The sequence below is a fragment of the Capsicum annuum genome, chromosome 4, assembly GCF_002878395.1.
Source record: "Capsicum annuum cultivar UCD-10X-F1 chromosome 4, UCD10Xv1.1, whole genome shotgun sequence".
Taxonomy (NCBI): domain Eukaryota; kingdom Viridiplantae; phylum Streptophyta; class Magnoliopsida; order Solanales; family Solanaceae; genus Capsicum; species Capsicum annuum.
Window position 1 is genome coordinate 230316462 of NC_061114.1, and position 18815 is coordinate 230335276.

The 18815-nt window shown below is 33.1% G+C and overlaps 3 protein-coding genes across 3 annotated transcripts; 1 reads left to right on the top strand and 2 right to left on the bottom strand.

Annotated features, from left to right (window-relative positions):
- The first annotated feature begins 870 nt into the window (after nt 1-870).
- On the top strand, nt 871-4694 carry LOC107866810 (alcohol dehydrogenase-like 7). Its single transcript, XM_016712807.2, has 10 exons — nt 871-1146; nt 1902-2038; nt 2141-2187; nt 2383-2708; nt 3202-3284; nt 3364-3439; nt 3536-3600; nt 3776-3871; nt 4106-4273; nt 4390-4694. Exons 1-10 carry the CDS (start codon nt 1086-1088, stop codon nt 4504-4506), a joined length of 1176 nt encoding a protein of 391 aa, XP_016568293.2. The 5' UTR covers nt 871-1085; the 3' UTR covers nt 4507-4694.
- A 19-nt stretch (nt 4695-4713) lies between these two features.
- Nucleotides 4714-11100, bottom strand: LOC107866808 (neutral ceramidase 2). The gene is made up of 9 exons (XM_016712805.2): nt 10068-11100; nt 8830-9038; nt 8202-8489; nt 7099-7357; nt 6451-6709; nt 6208-6333; nt 5725-5788; nt 5394-5563; nt 4714-5295 (listed from the first exon to the last, which is right to left on the bottom strand). Exons 1-9 carry the CDS (start codon nt 10373-10375, stop codon nt 4714-4716), a joined length of 2265 nt encoding a protein of 754 aa, XP_016568291.1. The 5' UTR covers nt 10376-11100.
- Nucleotides 11101-11795: 695 nt separating this feature from the next.
- On the bottom strand, nt 11796-13428 carry LOC107866811 (phosphoprotein ECPP44-like). Its single transcript, NM_001324926.1, is given in 2 exon segments — nt 11796-12397; nt 13086-13428. Coding segments are annotated over 2 exon segments (660 nt in total). The 5' UTR covers nt 13344-13428; the 3' UTR covers nt 11796-11995.
- Nucleotides 13429-18815: the final 5387 nt, after the last annotated feature.

An 18815-nucleotide genomic window follows, 5' to 3' on the forward strand; every position in this document is an offset into this window, starting at 1 on the left:
CATAATAAAGTCGTTTCATATACATAACAGGACCGAAATATACATGTATTTTTAGAGAAAATGGAATTTTTGTAATATGTTTAGAGAAATGAGATTTTTTGTAATAAGTGAACTTAACTTATGAATTTGTGTAATTTTTAGTAAAAATAAAATATGAAGATGTCTCGAAATCGAAAAAAGAAATATATTGATAGGGTTAGACCTAAAATCATTCAGATACAAACTCTTATTAAATGAGAATAAATGAGATTTTATCAATAATTAAATGAGAGTTGTGCCTTGTCAGTGACGCTGGCTATAAAAATCAGAACTGAAAATATTTTATTTTAAAAGCCAAAAAAGAAAAAAAGAAAGAAAAGATATGCACTTAATGAGTTAATAACTAAATAATTCAAATTCATATTCTTATTAAATGCAAATACGTAAGATCTTATAATTATTTGATTAGATTGGGTTATCCTTAACGTTGCTAGCTATAGAAACCAGAAATGGATTTATTTAAAAGCAAAAAATAAAAATAAAAATAACTTAATACGTTAAGATCCAAATTATTCATATTCAGACTTTTATTAAATTTAAATAAATTAGATTTTATCATGGTTAAGGAAGAGTTGGGTAAGTTTCAACTCATGTAACTTATTCACGATAAATATTAGGCACTGATAAATTTTTACGGGCTTAATTTAGCCCTATCATTAACGCTAGCTATATAAACTAAAAATAAAAGATATTTTAATAAAAACAACAAAAAAGGAAAACACTTTAATAGGCTTTAATATAAATGATTCATATTTAGACTCGAATTAAATGTAAATAAATGAGGTCTTATCATATGACTAAGTGAGATTTGTCTAAGTTCCACCTCATGCAATCCGTTTAGGATAACCATCACATACAGATAATTTTTTACCTTATATAATCTATTTAAAATTAAACACCACGTGCGGATAAGTTTTTACGGGCCTTAGCCTTGTCGGTGACGCTAGCTATAAAAACCAAAACTGAATGGCATAACAATTCACACAACACAACACAACACAATAGAGTGACAGTGACTTTGAACTGTCTTTTTCATAATTTTGACAATGGCCTCCATGAAACAATACGACTTTAGCAAAACTGCTGGCAAACCTATTCGTTGCAGAGGTATGTATATACTCTTCACTAAAATCTGTTAATTTTTTTTTTTTGCTATGTGAATTATTTATGGTTATGATAGATTGACAAAAGTGTGTACATAGTCTAGTTATGTTGTTTTGTGGACTATAAGCACAAGTGTCATGCACGGGCGTTGAAAGATGACACTGTATGTATAAGGTTAATTTTTTCTTTGTTATGTATACATAGTAGATGGCGAACCTTTAATGAAAATTCTACCCGTGTTGGATCCTTCAAAAACAACAGTTTTGAAGAGTCTGAGTAGTGAGTAACATACTCCGGCACTGGTCTCATCACTCATGAGATCATAACTGAATATGAACAAGTAATGAAATTCATATAGAATAGTCAAAACAAGTAAATCTCACCTTGCATACAGCGGCGAAGTGTGAAATTTTGATAAGGGTGTTCAAGAATTAATATATATATACGAAAAGTAGTTGGTGACTTGTATGTTTCGTATATTTTGCTATAATATACAATATACTTTTCCGACAAAGGGTGTTCAACTGACCTCCCTTCACTATATGTGGCTACGCCACTGCTTGCATGTTAGGTGCAAGTTATTAAAAAAAGAGGAACAGGTTCTTAGCATAAACTTGAAACCAATAGGAGGACTTTGTTGATAAAAGTTGTTTGTTTACTGTTAGTGAAAGTTAGAAAGAGCGCACTTTTAATTACTTAATTATATGACCTCTCAACACAGTAGTTACTCTCTTACTGATCTGTGAGTTATGCTGCAGCCGCGGTGTCAAGAAAACCTGGAGAACCACTGGTGATAGAAGAAGTGATTGTGGCTCCGCCTAAAGCACATGAAGTTCGACTCAAAATCATTTGTACTTCTCTTTGTTATAGTGACATTACCTTCTGGAGGATGAAAGTATGGAAATTTATGTTTTCATTCTTAATTTATCTACTCAAAGTATCTTAATTGCTTGTGTATTAACTTTTGTATCAACTGATTTTTTTTGGTTCTGTTAAGGAATTTCCTGGCTGCTTTCCAAGAATTTTGGGCCATGAAGCTTTCGGGTAAATTTTACTCCTTCCGTTTCATTTTATAATACTGATGTTTGACTTGACACGAAATTTAAGAACTAAGGAAAGACTTCTGGCGCGTACCAAAAGTATCCTTAGAATTTGTGATCAGAAATATGGTTATAAAGGTATGACACGAAAGAGGAATATGACATTCTGATTGACTATACTAACTTTACTGAATTCAAGGGTTGTGGAGAGTGTTGGAGAAGGTGTTGAGGAGTTGAAGGAAGGAGATTCAGTCATACCGATATTTTTGCCTGATTGTATGGACTGTGTAGACTGTAAATCCAAGAAAAGCAACCTTTGTTCCAAATTCCCATTTCAAATCACGCCGCTGATGCATAGAGATGACACAAGCAGATTCACTACTGTTGAAGGAGAAACTTTGCACCATTTCCTCTATGTATCAAGTTTTTCCGAGTACACAGTCGTTGATGTTGTTAATGTCACAAAGATTGATCCTGAAATCCCACCTAATAAGGCATGCCTTTTCAGCTGTGGAGTATCAACAGGTAATTTCATGACCTTCACATTGCAGTCATTATCTATATGTTAATGTTGTCTGTTTCGATTTTTTCTATACTATCTATATGATAATATGCAAGTATACTGTGTCGGATTGGAGGTCTTTGGTTAAAATGAGTCGCGTTTAATGTTCTCTATTTGTTGGTTAAAAGGATTAGAAGTGATGGTGTATATTACGTTCGTGCATGAGTGAACTTTTAACTGAAATAGGATAAAGATAAGTGACTTTTCTGATACAAAATCATATGAATGGACTTTTGAGTAAGATAGTAAAAGATAAGTGACTTTTCCGATACAAAAGAAAAGTGACTTTGTTCACCTATTTTGAATAGTTGAGTGATCATTTAAGAAATCAACTCGAAGAACTTGATAATTCGATTGCTCCTTTTAGTGAATAGGTGACTCAAATTTTCCTTGCAGCTGTTTGTGTTAAGAGTTCATAACAGGTACATGTCTGATATGATCTAAATGGAACTTCAGGAGTAGGTGCTGCCTGGAAAACAGCAGATGTGGAACCAGGTTCGACAGTAGTGATCTTCGGTTTAGGATCAATTGGATTTGCAGTAAGTTTCTCCTCTGGCTTCTTCTTGCTTATGTATGTTGATATCGTGTAATCTCTTACGCTTCTGGAGAATTTTTTAGGTTGCAGAAGGAGCAAGGCTATGTGGTGCTACCAGAATTATTGGCGTTGATATAAACTCTGACAAGTTTGAAATAGGTAAGCATAAATGTAGAATCTTGAGAAATTGATTAACAGTAATATTCTTGTTTCTTCTCCTTTTTGTAATTTTTTTACCTTTCTCATTTGACACAGGGAAGCAGTTTGGAATTACTGAATTTGTCAATTCCAAAAACTGTGGGGATAAACCTGTTAGTCAGGTGAGTCTTTTATTGGTTGGGTTGTTTACATCTACTCGTAAGCGTTCTTAAAATGTGAGATTCATAATAAGAGTTTTGACACTGACGATGCATTTAACTTAAATATGACATGATTCTTATCTCGTGCTCAAGCTTTTATATATACACTGGGTTTGTTGTTGTTGTTGTTGAGCAGGTTATAATTGAGATGACTAATGGAGGTGCTGACTATTGCTTTGAATGTGTTGGTATGGCAAAACTGGTGCAAGAAGCATTTGCCTGCTGCAGAAAGGTCTGCCAACATAACTCTTTGACTAATTGACAATCCTGCTGCCACGTGACCTAGAGGTCACGGGTTAAACAGCCTCTTGCAGAAATGTGGATAAGGTTGTATACAATACATCCTCGTGGTCCGGCCCTTCCTCTTCCCGGACCCTGCACAAGGCTGCATCTTTTTGTTTGTCTATTGTTTTCACTTTCTTTCAAAGCACGCTCATACATAATAACCTTTGGCTGTAATACGCAGGGTTGGGGTAAAACGATTGTTTTAGGAGTTGATAAGCAGCCGGAGGCACAGGTCTGTCTCAACTCTTACGATGTTCTTTTGGGTCAAAAAACTCTCACGGCTTCACTCTTTGGGGGTCTCAAACCCAAAACTGATGTTCCTATCCTCGCTAAGCGTTACCTTAACAAGGTACCTAATCATTCAACTAGAAAATACAGTTTTGTAATTTAACTGTTACATCGGACAATATTCAGTGATCATACGTGTCATTAACCCTTTGGTACCACGTTTATGTGGCTTCTTAGGAATTGCAGTTGGACAAGTTTGTCACACATGAAGTGAATTTTGAAGATATCAATAAGGCGTTTGAGTTGCTCATTCAAGGAAAGAGCCTACGCTGTGTTATTTGGATGGACAAGTGATTTATCTTAGTGCAGCTTGTGCATTGTTTAAGTCATTGAATCTCAGCTTTCAAAAACAATGTTACTTTCATTACAGTTCATTTAGTTCAAGTCCTAAGTATTATTACAGCAGACATATTATTGTAGATTTTGTAAATATTCTCTCTGAAATAATAAGAGCCTCTGCTGCGAGCACATTATTATCTCGACTTATAATCTCTGACTACTCTATGACACAGTAAAAGCACTAGACGCACCAGTGTAGTACGAGTTTGATGATTCCTTAGTTTCCTTCGTTGATCCAAAATGCCTTAAACGATAAACACCATGATTAGCTTCCTCTGGTACTTCCCATTCAAGTGTAGCATAACCATAACTATTCACATTTGCAGCAGCACGAGCAATACCTGTAATATTTTCTGCTTCCCATTTGAAGAACAAGCAAAAATCGTCATCATCATATGCAGGTAACCAACTTTTGCCTTGAAGCATTTCCACAACAGCAAATGTGCCTTCAGTAAGTAAGTCATATCTTGGATTTGCACTCCAGAATGTGGCAATCGCTCTGTCTCCCTTAGTAAATGTTCCCCATTTTGGTACAACAACGTCTTGTTTAATGTCGCCAAAATTTATGCCCGGTGGAGGTGAATCACCGGTAGGATCTGGTAAGAGACTAAGTTGAACTGAGAAAAGGTCTGGTGGTGAAGGTCCTTTAGTAATGTTTTCTCCTTTCGCCATAGATTCAGCTAGCTTCTTGAATTCTTGGATGTATGCTGATAATGTGTGTGGACCATAGAGCGTCGACGCAGCCTGCTCAAGTTTTTTGAAATTTGATGCATTATATAAACCATAATGTTCTGTCAGTACAACTATATAACTCGAGTTGAAATCAAGTTATGCATTTGTACCTCGTATCTTTGTTGCTCGTACTCTTCAAAAGTGGCTATGTACTGTGAGTACGCGTTGGTTAGGCCAGCTATTACAACATGAGTTTGGTCGTCAAATTCGCCATTTCCACTGCTTATTAGTGTCTCTTTCACTGCCTCTCTTAACCTACGTCCAGCCATTGTTGTAAATTCTGTACAACACATGAATTTGTGCATGGTTTTCTTTATTATTATTTTGAAATAAATTTACAATTTTATGTACATAAACATTATACAAAAGATGGAGTACTATATAAGTATATGTCACATATTGTATATTTAAAAATATATTCTTAACATAGTCAAAGCATACCCCCTGGCACAGAGAGAATTATGAGACTTCCTAGCCTGAAAATCTGAATTGGAAGTATTGCTGGCTGCAAAAAAGAAATTAATAAATGATCTTTTTGTTCATAATTCATATTTAGGAAATAATTCATAAATAGCCACTTTTCAATTCGGAAAAAAATAGTCGTTATTATTATGGAGTTTAAAATGTCCTAAAGTTTCTCTCCGGGGTATGTTTATTTTTTCAAAGGCAAAACCGAAAAGTGGCCAGTAGGTCCTATTTCTTCGGGTCATTTGCACTTTATGTCACTATTTTGTGCTGGTCTTTAACTTTTACCCCTTGGGTTGATTAACTTTTTCATGGCGCATAACTTTATATTTGTGTATTATAATATTCCACAAGTTATACCTCGTGTTCTTTAAGAAATAACGACCCAATAGGCATAAGTTTGATTTCTAGCAGAAAAAATTAAAGATCGGTTTATTTGAAGAGCGAACCGGGCCTTACCGCCCAGGGATATGGCCAAAACATTTCACCAGTGTCCAGCAAAACAGTCTTGGGCTTTTGACAGTCCACTTGGTGTGGGCTTGGTTCTCTCAACACATCTCTTAACTTCTTCCAAAATGGATTTATCTGCAAATCAGATCAAAATTTTCATCCTTAAAACATAGTAATAGTAAATTAATTTTAAAATTTTTTCATGATTATAGAGAATTATTGATTAATTAATTGATTAAATTGATTTCTGACCTCAGTATCACCCTGTTGGAAACCAAAAACACCAGGCCCATCAGTAGTTCCAGCAGCAAATCCTGGGCCCAATGCTGCAGGACATGTTTTTACAACCTTATTATCAGCTAATTGAACTTTAATATTTGTAAAATTAATATAAACATGTCTATAATCAATTTTCCCTGTTAATTCTTGATTAGCAGTAGTGAAGAGATCAACAGCCTTTTGAAATTGTCTTTCTCCAATAATCTTTGTACTCAATATTTCATCTGGATATCTGTAGTCACATTAAAAATTAGAAGCCCATTAGGAATTAAAGTCCAGTTTAACCAACATCAAAGGTTAGAAATAGTGTCCATTTGACAACTTTTAGGCTAGTCACTTTCATGAACCGCGACTATTTTTCACTTACAAGGGATTAAAAGCGGTTATTTGTGAAATGTCTCCTTTTAGGCCACCATATAGATTTTTATGTTGTTTTAAAAAGTTATACAAGTATAACTCTCGAGAAAATTAATCTTTCGGATAACTTTAGACTCTAATCTAATGTTTGCTCATGTATTATTCAACTTCAATGACAAGCTAATGAGATTTTAGACCGTCATCTGGCTTTTTTTCATAAGATTTTCAGTTAGTTTTCTCGTCATGAGAGGAAGTAAGTCTTACCCGGGCCCGCGGCCCACACAGAGTTGGTCATTGCCATGGCAAGAAGAGTGATTAAAATCACAAGGCAAACCACTGTCAATGCAAAATGCTCCAAGCACGTTTGGGCTGACATCTCCAACATTTGATTGGCAAAATGCTCCTACAAATTTCAGTTCTTTGTTCTTCCTCACTTTAAACCCTTGGCTTGTTGTGTTTGCACAAGTTTTTCCTCCTGTGGGCTGTATTTTAGATGCTTTATTGAACATGCCTTTGTTTCTACCTGATCCATAACAAAAAGATTGGCATATAGAACCAAACATCCCCTAGAGTTTAAGATAATATACCTCTTTCCAATCAGGTCACTCGTAGATTATCTACAAGTAAGTTTGTAATCTTGAAAATAAAATAAATTACCGGCTAAAGATTTTATAAGGAAGTCTACTTAACAAGTGAAATTTGTGATACTGCAAATAAGAAATTAGGTTAATACTTGCTACAACCGATATATATATATATATATATATATATATATATATATATAAAACCTAAACCCTTACCTTAAAAGATTTAGTTATGCAAATGTTTGTCTACACCACCACCAACATGCCAGTGTGATCCTATAAGCGGGTTTGGAGAGGGGTGGATGTATTCAGACCTTATCCTTATCTTGTGTAAGATAGAGATATATTGGCATTTTCAATAGATCCTAGACTTAGGAAAAACGTTTTCAAGGCGGTGTAGTTATATTATGCAATTATCATTCGCACGGGTACATAAAAATTAAAGAGTAAAGTATTTAGTGTGAACTATGACCGAATTTGCTATGATACGCTCCAACTTCACCGGGGTCCTATTACTCAAAACTAAAATTTAGCATATTTTTGTCATTCCTTTTAGCTGATGTGGCACCTTTTGTCAACCTTTTTAGCTGATGTGGCACCTTTAACGTGGGTCCTATTTTATGTAATAAAGGTGTCACGTCAGTATAAAAGGGTGATAAAAATACTCTAAAATTGAGTACAAGGGGTAATAGGACCCCTGTAAAATTGAAGTACATCGTAGCAACTTTGACCATAGTTCAAGGAGGTCCATGATCACAACCAAAAATACAATATTTTACCTACCTAACACCTTAGTAGAATTTGTAGAGGAATTTTTGTTGAACCAATCCTCAAAGAACCTAGCAGCTGCACCCTTATTATCTCCACTAATCAGCTTATTATTTCTGCTCATGGAAGTACCATGTGTTGCAAACCAACTAAATGCACCTATACTGTTTCCAGTGTCTCCATCCACAAACTTCAAAAGGGTCATTAGGGTATCAATGTTGGTATTATACTTGGACCTTTCCTCTTTAGGGTTGAATAAATATGCACTTGGACTCCTGTTTATGCCTGCATTTTCTAGATCCCCTACACAATTCATCAAACAAAAAATTTAGTGTAGAGTAGAAAAAACAATAAAGTAATACGCTACAATCGATTAAAATATACCTAGCTGTATATATAGTGTGTTTGGTACGACAAAAGTCATTTTCTAGTAACCAATGGTGCATTTACTATACTAGTTCAAAATCAGGAGTCAATTGATGTATAGATGAAAAATTATACGGTATAAATAGGTCAAATTTCTCGGTATGTATATATCATATGTTGAATCTCCTTGTCATCTCACATATAATAAGGATTTTTTTGTCAGTCTACCAAACACACCCCTATCTTAATATATATGCATGATTAATTAATTTCTCACCTTTGTTGATAAAGATGGAACCAGGCTTTAAGTTGTTATGGGCCTGGACAATGCTGAGCTCAATGGCAGTAACAATGGCTTCAAATGATTGTGGTACAAAGCCTAGTGAAGTTACAGTGTATGTCACATATTGCAAGTAACCTCCTGGACCAGCATGAGTATGTGTCCCACTTATTGCAACATTTTCTTCACTATATACATTTCCATACCTTCATATATACAATCCATGTGATATATGTATGAGTGAGTAATATCAGGGTAAACAACATAAATCTCGACAATTTGGAGTTTAATTACAGAAAATTCCGGCATTTTGTATAATTACAGGAAATCTTGATTTTGGATATGTCAAGATACATAATTAGTTCCCGATAAATCTAACGAAGATACTTTTTTTCACTGTAAAGATACATAATTAGCTTCTGATATATTTTTTTTCGATTTTGAATTTGTCAAGATACATAATTAGCTTTTGACACATCCAACAAAGATACTTAGTTGGAATTTTTGTAATCTTTGTAAGGGTGAGGATTTGGATAAATATAATAAGTTAAGGTGTATGTCTATGTTATATTTCCTAATATTTATTGTAAACTATTTACAATTGCATTATTAGCCAAATAAAGAAAGATTCATGTGGATATATATCTTCTTGTTACATGATACGTTCGTACTTTCTATGATCCATTTCTTTTTGTCTATTCCAAAAAATGATACTTTTTTATATTTTAAATTTTGAAAAATATTTTTATTTTTACATGTTTATGGATTAGAATTCAAAGGGTTGATTTCATGAATGGTTATTCAACTTTCATTTTATCTCATTCAAACTAATTTTAATAATAATCGTCATTCAATTTAGCCAGAATATCATGAAAATCACTAAATTATATAACTAAAAAGTCACTCGATTTTATTTAAATTTCATGAAAAAAATCTAAATTTCATGAAAAGTCACTAGGAGAAACCAAATGAAACATTTTCAAAGATACTGACACAAATTGCGACGACTTTTTATTATTGATGCCCAAGCAAAATTAAGTGACTTTTTCAACCAAAAAATATTTTAGCGACTCTTTCGTGTAATAAAATAAAAGTCGAGTGTCTATTCATGAAATTATCCGCACCTCCAAGCGTTCTTAAATGTACCAATTTTTTTTTTTTTTTAAGCTTCATGTTCAGTCAAATATCGTCAAATAAAATCAAACTTCCTCCTAGATCAAATTATGCCTCTTTACCTTGATTTTAGTCTCTCAAGTAGTTTGATTGTCACAAGTTGTGAAGCCATACCAGCATCAAGATTAACAAAAGCAAACCTTGTACCTTGTGAACTTTCAGCAACAATGAAAGTTCTAGCTCTCAATCGAAAATGTACACCACCAGTAACTTGATCAAAATTACCATAACCCATCATGTTCACTTGTGCTGCTGGTCCAGTCATGTCATAACTTCCTAATCCTATCAAGTATTCTCCATTGACACTTACAATTATTAGGCATAGTAAAAACAGGAAAATTCTTAATAAGGTGTTTGTTTTTCTTCTCATTTTGTTCTATGAATGAAATTGTGTGGATGTGTTTGTGAATTATATATACACCTAGGGATGGTTAGGTTCGCGGACAAAGTTATCTTGGTACAAAGATGTAATAAAATAAGTATAAAATTGGAAAGGGTAAGGTGATATCTAAATTGAAGTTGAGATTGAATTTATTCATTCAACCAAACAAAGTATATAATATAATTTTAACTCAAACTTAATTAATTCTGAAATATCTCACCTTATCCCGCATGTCAAACAACCCCATAGGAATTTATGCTAGTGAAAAAATTGGAAATTCCTGAGGACCTGTCTCGATAAAGTGACATAGAACTTAGATGTTTGGTCTTTTTTTTAATTTTACTATGAAGAAATTTAGTTGGTATCATATTTAATTATTCCTTAGGCCTCTCCGAACGTACAATTTTGGGAAAGCTGCGTTTTGTTTGTTATATGGGAACTATGAATTTTTGCTACTTGCTTTTTAGTTTCATTCAGGATCGGGCCAGGGAAGCTATGGCGTAGTGCAAAATAGGTAGGTTAAAAATTACTTTTCATACATATATATCAATTCGTGAACGTTGTTAGCGAAATTTCTGGTTTCAACATGGGAGGAAAGGACCAGTAGTAGAAGCAGGAGTTTCAGTAGATTCAATATTTGCTACAAATTTCTTCAATTTTGCAAATTCGAACTCTATTATTTGTACTTATTTTGCAAAGTTACGCACTAAATAAACTGCCCCTGCCCCTGCCCCTGCCCCTGCCCCTGGCAGCTCAGAATTTGTGTGGTTTGCAGGCTTTTTAGATAAAGATGCACGGGTCAATCTAACTCATTATACCTCCCCTTCCCCACAAATAAATATTATGCTACTCCATTAATAGAATATGCACTTTAACAACTTTACTACTCTTACAGCTCATGCCTTATGGCTTATGGACCATGTTTCTTACAAAGCTTATAGCTTGGATTGCAAGCTTGTCAAACCATAAAGGCATTGCTAAAGACGGTGTTAGCATATTTCCTATATTTTACCTTTCTATGACACTCAGGGATAGAGCCACAGTATTGTAGGGAGATTCGGGTCGGGTGAACCCAGTAGCTTTTGTGCAGACCTTATATTTATATTAAAAATTCAGAAAAATTGGTATATAAGTTGGTTCTTGAGAACCCATATTAACGGATAACCAAGTGGTAAAACGTACGACCTAGAGTGCTCTCAGCTACAAAGGTTGTGGGTGAAAAACTATCGACTGCATTATAATTTTTTGTGTTTTTATTAATTCAAAATCCAAAATCTTTAAATCCTAACTCCACCTCTGGCAACCCCAATCCCAGGTCGATTGGTGTAAAAAGAAGCTAATGCAACTATATACAATACACTACATAAGTGGAAATGAAACAACTAAACCATAAAAAGCCAGTAGTTGAAAACCAAAATCACTGCATTTTACAAATCCATACCATCAAAGTACACATAAAACTATGCACTTACATATAGAAATATCAAAATACAGCACTTATAACATCCTTCAAAATCCAAAAACAACAGAACACCACAATCATAACATACCAAAAGTTCAAAAAAGCAACAAATAAACATTCATTCCCATGCTATCAACTTTAATTACTTAGTGAGATGCTGCTTCTTTTTCTTTTTCCTTTTCCTCTTCAGTCTTTGAGTGATACCCTGGCAATTTCTCCTTAATCTTGTCCAAAAATCCCTTCTTCTCCTTCCCCTCCGCCTCGTGCTCCGCCACAGCTGGTGGTGGTGGTGGCGATGGCGGTGCAGCGGCCTCCTCCGTCTTCTTCTGTCCTCCACCTGGCAACTTGTCCTTAATCTTGTCTAGAAATCCCTTTTTCTCCTCAGTTTCCTCGTACTTCTCAACTGGAACTGAAGTGTCTTCCGTTTTCTTGTCTTCTTCCTTGTGATCACCAGATATTTTGTCCTTCATCTTGTCCTTCAATCCCTTCTTTTTCTTCTTCTTGATTTTCTGTCCATCTTCTCCTACTACTTCTTCCTCCTCATCACTCTGTCAAATGATCAACATTAACATAAGTTCCATCCAATTAAAAACGAACGTATATTATTCTATACTATCAGGTTAAATCGACCTACAAAAGTAGGTATATTTGTACAAGTCTAATATGGTACTAATATGACTTAAAAGTGGATATTGTGAGTTCCATTATATATTTACATAGTTCTAAAGAAATTGTTTAAATGCAATCTTATACGAAAGCCTAGTAATCATGTCACATTAAAAGGAACATATGGATGAACTATACTTACTTACAATAGTATACATATAACATAGTTCCATTATATATTTACATAGTTCTAAAGAAATTGTTTAAATGCAATCTTATACGAAAGCCTAGTAATCATGTCACATTAAAAGGAACATATGGATGAACTATACTTACTTACAATAGTATACATATAACATGGATCATCAGATCAAATAATTTAATTTTACTCCTAATCATCCGATTACTTAGATCGAATTAATTCGCAGACAATATAATATTTGTATCGTCAATACATACCGACTAGAAAAAATAAACTAACAAACTTCAGCAGTTTGTGTAAAGATCCCTTCTTAAAATTCCATTAAAATTTAGTGAACGACACATAGATCATGTAAAATATATATGTATGTATAGGACACGCGTTTTAATATTTATTGATTTGACGTAAGTATTTATGAATTGACTTACTGAGCTACTAGAGCTGCTACTTGATCGATGAAGTTTCTTCTCTTCTTTCTTTTTCTCCTCCTCCTTGTGTTCTTCTTCACCTACTTTAACTTTCTCACCAAACTCAGATGAAATTGCTTGTTCTTCATGAGCATGAGTTGGTTTTTCCTCCTCCTTTTTCCCTAGGAAATCAAACAAACCACGATCTGTTGATTCCACGTTAGCACCAGTGGTAGTCTCTTCAACTGAAGGCTTGTTGTGTTCATACTGATCAGCCATTTTTTCCTTTGTTTCAATTCAAAGAAAACAAAGAGAAACTTGTAAGAATAAAGCAAAGAATGATCACTAAAGTAAAAGTTTTGACAAGCTTTTTTGGTTATTGATAATAAGATTTGATTGGAAATGGTAGAAATATGTGACTAGGTTCGCTTTTTATAGCAATTACAAACGCGGACGTTACGCTGATTAAGATTTTTTATTTTTTTTTAAATTATGATTATAATAAAATAGGAGCTTAAAGGACGTAATATATTTATGATTATAATAATAAAGGAGTTTAAAGGACGTAATATATTTAGTGAAGGGTAATAAGTACACCAAGTGTAAACTGATGTCGACGTGGCTTCTTTGCTCTTCACACTTCCAGTGTATATTGATTTGATATACTTGCCCTGTTAGCACGACACATGGACAAAGGAGTCCTTTTTTATTGAGAGTAAATTATTTTGAGATTATAATATGTGGTCATAAACATTGAATTATAGATGTGATAAAATAATTCCTTGAATGAGATAAAGTTCAGCCAAAAAATAAGATTCATTTTGTCTTTGCCAGATGTCATATCTCAAACTTAATTTTAGAATATCCACTTTAATTTATGTGTCAAAAAATTATTAAGGTTTTAAATTTAATCAAAGCCGTTCAAAGCTGATTGAGTTAGTACAGTATGTGAGTATTTCATGGAAAGATTGGGAATTTGATTTCATCTGCTAACATTTTGTCAATTGAGCTAGTTGCATCGAGTTTGAGTATACATTAAAAAGGAGCAACTTGTCCAGTCCATCTAAAAAAAGTAACGTGGAGTTCAGGAAATCTAAGTAAATCAAACACAGTTTTTCGCACAAAAATTTAAAACAATTCAATTCATAACAAAACACAATTTAATTTCAACTTAAAACTTCATCTCTAATTTCAATTCGAAAAAAAAAAAAATACTAATTTCTACGGCCAAAAAAGTCCACTCAAGTTATGATGTGACCATTCTCACAGAATAACGCGACTAAGTTTTCTTTTACACGACAGACGTGATGAAAGATGATGAAAATTACTCCCTCCCTCTGTTCATAAGTACTTATTCATTTTTAATTTAATAAATATATATATTAAAACAATAAATAAAGAAGATATTTTATTATATTATTTTAAAATATAATAATTTTTTTTAAAATAAATAATTTATTTATATTTATTACCATATAAATTGGATATAAGTGAAAATAAAAAAATAGATGAAGGTAGAGAGTATAAAGAAGAAAGTAGAATAATGTAGACACAGACACGCTGTCCTAATGACGGTGAAAGACAACCAATGAAATCCTAACACGTAGGATGACAACGTGTGAGGTTGTCCTTGTGGGACCCAATAGTGTCGGCCTTGGTTGGATAATTTTTTGGAACACAAGTGTGTCGGTTTTGGTAGGGGTACAGTGAACGTGACACGTGGCGCAACTGTAGGGGCTAAAGGAGCTTCGAGATCCCAAAATTGAGTTGGAAGAGAGTAATGTTTTCATTTTCATGTGGGCTCCCATCTCCATTCATGGATCCTTGTCCATTTGTTTATGGAGTTTGATTAAAATTTTGATTAAATTTATATTCTTTTTATTTCATATTAAATAAATCATCAGGTAATGCACATTTATTTTAACGAGAAAGTTGAGAGGGACAATCCCAATCCTCTTCGATGAAAAATTATACTAATTATAAATGATTAAAATTAATATTTTATGTAGATATAGTAGATCTCAAACCCCCTTCAGTTAGTTGTATATTTTCTTTTAAATCTCTCTAATAAAAATTCAGACTCATCACTGAACATAAACTGAATAATCACCTTCTATTTTTATTTTTTTTCGTTATTCTTAGAATTAGAGATATACATCATTCAAAAGAATTGAAAATTTTACCTACATGGAAATAATTCAAGATTAAAATCATAAATATGAGCCAAAAAAATGTAAATGAAAGAAAAAAATTGAAGAATTCTAACAACTCACTTGAATATTGAATAATTAATTTATTTTAAATATTAAAAAAATAAAAAAGTCAATTATTACGAATTAGCGGGAGCATCAAAAAATTTTGTATATAGATAAAACACTTTATAATAAAGATGTTATGATGTTGAGGATTCAAATCCAAAATTTTTAATTAAGGATAGAAGGAGTATTTATTTATAATTTATGGAGTTTAATTTTGCGTATTAAAATAAGAAAATATTATAAGATATTTAATTTAAGGTGGGACCCAATGGAAAAAAAAAAAGAAAAAGGAAGACAGGTGGTCGGTTTGACGTTTGGCATAATATTCTTTTGAAACGGATGAAGGGTTACAAACAAACTTTATTGAATTTTGAGGTATAACGTAACCATTTATTTTGTTTGATTGGTCTTTATTTTGCTTTCGGTAAAGCTTTCAGGGTGTAATCACTTTTCCTTTTCTTCCTTTTGTTTTCTTTCCATTTATTTTCTGATTGGGTGTAATCAACGAATATATATATATATATATATATATATTCGTATGGAGTATTTATTAAATTAGAGTTGGACTCAAGAATCAGGAATCAACACGTTGGAGGATATCACTATGATACTATTCGTCAATTAAAATAACTTTTCAGCAAATATAATAAAAAATAAAAAATTTTGTACGACAATACAATATCCAGTATATTTTCGAATTTATTAGTATAAAGATGAGCTATTGTAGCGACTCAAATTTGGGAAGCATATGCACTCAAAGGTCCAAGGGGCACGACAGTATATTTGAGGATTCTTATATGTATATACATAGAGAGTTTTTTTTCGAAATTAAGAAGATGTACATCCACCATCTCTTAGTAGGATAGGTCCGTCTTTATTTAACTCATATACTAATTCAATTTATTCGGATGATTAATGCATTTCAATTATTGAATATGATTCTATATGGTCAGTATGTGACCTTATATATCCAAAGTGTCCTTGGGTGATCTCATAGTGACACCTCTTGAGAATTTTTCTATCAAGAGTAATACTTTGCATCTCTAGCTATCTTCGTACAAGTGTGCGTTTGTTAATTGAGATTCCATTTTATGAACATAACAATATAATTTATCAATATCTGATTAGAAGTTTTTGCTATTTTTCCTCTTGTTGCGTTGGATGTGTGGTATCACGAGGGCTGACAAGGTTCGGAATGAGATTATTCGGTACAAGGTGGGATTGACGTCCGTGGAGGATAAGATTTGGAGATGGTTTGGGCATGTGATGAGAAAGGGCACGGATGCTCCAGTTCGTAGGTGTGAGAGGTTGGTCTTGGATGATTTCAAGCGGGGTATGGGTAGACCGAAGAAATACTGGAGAGAAGTGATTAGACATGACATGGAGCAATTACGGCTCACTAAGGACATGACCCTCGATAGGAAGGTTTGGAGGAAGAGTATTAGGGTAGAGGGCTAGGGGGTGTGGTCAAGTCAATAGGCGGGAGTTAGGTGAGTTTCGTGTCGCTTGGTTGGTAGTGCTAGGGTTGGGGAAGGGTGGTGCCTTTTATTGGTTAATGTACTTTTTTGTGGTTGTTGTATCGTTGTTATTTTATCATGTTGTATGCTTGCGATGTTTGACTAAGGTCATGATCCTTTTTCTTGAGTCGGGGGTCTATTGGAAACAACCTCTCTACTTCTTCGGATGTAGTAGTATGGACTGCGTACATTTTACCCTCCCCAGATCCCACTATGTGAGAATATACTGGATTTGTTGTTGTTGTGTCTATTTTTAAGACAGCCAAAGAAAATCTTGGACTTCAATGGTTGTTCATTTTTGTTTTATCAGATTCTTTGTTTTAGCTAATGTATAAGTAACAAATATATATTCTGAAAAACACACACACACAAAAAGAAAAGAAATCAAATATACTCATCCTAGTTTTTCATCTAAAAGATTTTGTGATTTGTTTAATAAAAGCAATCGTGAGAATAACTTGTTTGTCCAAAAGGTAATAATCAAGTTATAATAAGGTTATTCTCCATTCGAATCATATATACATAAGCAAAAAATATTCAAAATATAATTAATTTAACAAAACCACAATAATTTTGATTTTCGAATTTGCTTCTATATATAGTCTATGATTACAATTGCTACTTGACTTTCCCTCTTAAACTCTGTTAAATAATTTATCAAAAGTTGGTTTGCACAAATCTTATCCAATATTATTAGTCCCATCCATCTAAATCAAGTCATAATGCTTTGAGTTGAATTGTGTGATCTCATGATAACTCTTGTGAGAAAAATATTTCTGACAATAATTTTTGTTTAAAGATTTCATTGTCAATATTATTACACTTAGTCCCACCTATACAAATGATGCTACTATATTTATTCCAGGATTTCTTTCTACTTAATAGAAGACCAACAAATTAAAATAGTGATAAAACAACTGAGAAAATAAATTAGTAACTAATGAAATTCCTTTTGAAACAGATAGAATATGAAAATATACAAAGGACAAGATAGATCATAAGTAAATTATCATAAAATGACAATAGGCCTACTCATGGACCTTGGCCCAACTAAGACTCCAAATAGGCCCAGGATGATATGATCACAGGCCTAATTTCAAGCACAAGTCCAGCCCTATTCAGAAATGGGCTGGACTTGTATCCAAATGTAAGTCAAGGAAATTACGCGAAGTGTCTGATCTTGAATTTTTATGCCCTGAAATATGTGATCTTGAATTTTTGTTCCTAAAGGTATTCGATCTCGAATTTTGACCCTCTTAAAAAGGTTCTAACTTCTGTCTGTCGGACAGAACTTCCGGTCAATTGTCTTGAAATGTCATAGACGTTTATCTTATCTTATGGGCAGACGTTAGAACATCTAGCATTTAGATAGAATTTATTAAGCGTGGTCAAAAAATTTAAGATTAATTCTTATGAAGGTTATTTTATAAAACTTGCTTTATGAGGTACAATATATCGAGACAAGTCCTTTAAGGCCATTTTTTAACTTAATTTGAAGTTATGTCGATTGTGGTTTTGGCTATGGATGGTGGTTGTGATGTAGATTGATAGGGATGGTGTACATGTTAGACTATTAGCTAATGGCGGCGTTGTATATAACAACTAGCGGAGACGTTGGCTGATGATAATAGTTGATGGTAATAGCCAATTGTAGTGATTGAAATGATAGTAAATAGATGAATGAAGGTAATTGATAATAATAACTGATGAGGATAATGAATGAAATCCATAACATTTTATAAACACTCTTAATAATATTTTATCGCATATCTTAAATATTGAAAAGCATTAACCACAAATTTACCTATGGGTTTTAAGTAATAAACTAAGTAAATGATTGCAAATACAATACGTATAAATTAATTTTAATAATTATTATGGCGACGAAAGATCATTTAACAATTCATTTAATTTTGATCATTTTCTTCAAAAAGAACCATCTTAAAAGACAAATAATGTATAATATATATATATAT

Bases quoted from the DNA above. Each gene is read 5' to 3' on its own strand.
- LOC107866808 (XM_016712805.2), bottom strand. From the start codon at position 10,375: ATGAGAAGAAAAACAAACACCTTATTAAGAATTTTCCTGTTTTTACTA. The intron at 5,789-6,207 runs GTAAGGCCCGGT...TCTTTTTTGCAG, and splicing joins TTTGGCCATATCCCTGGGCG to CCAGCAATACTTCCAATTCA. The intron at 5,296-5,393 runs GTACAAATGCAT...AAACTTGAGCAG, and splicing joins ACGAGCAACAAAGATACGAG to GCTGCGTCGACGCTCTATGG.
- LOC107866810 (XM_016712807.2), top strand. From the start codon at position 1,086: ATGGCCTCCATGAAACAATACGACTTTAGCAAAACTGCTGGCAAACCT. The intron at 3,440-3,535 runs GTAAGCATAAAT...CATTTGACACAG, and splicing joins CTCTGACAAGTTTGAAATAG to GGAAGCAGTTTGGAATTACT. The intron at 3,872-4,105 runs GTCTGCCAACAT...TGTAATACGCAG, and splicing joins CATTTGCCTGCTGCAGAAAG to GGTTGGGGTAAAACGATTGT.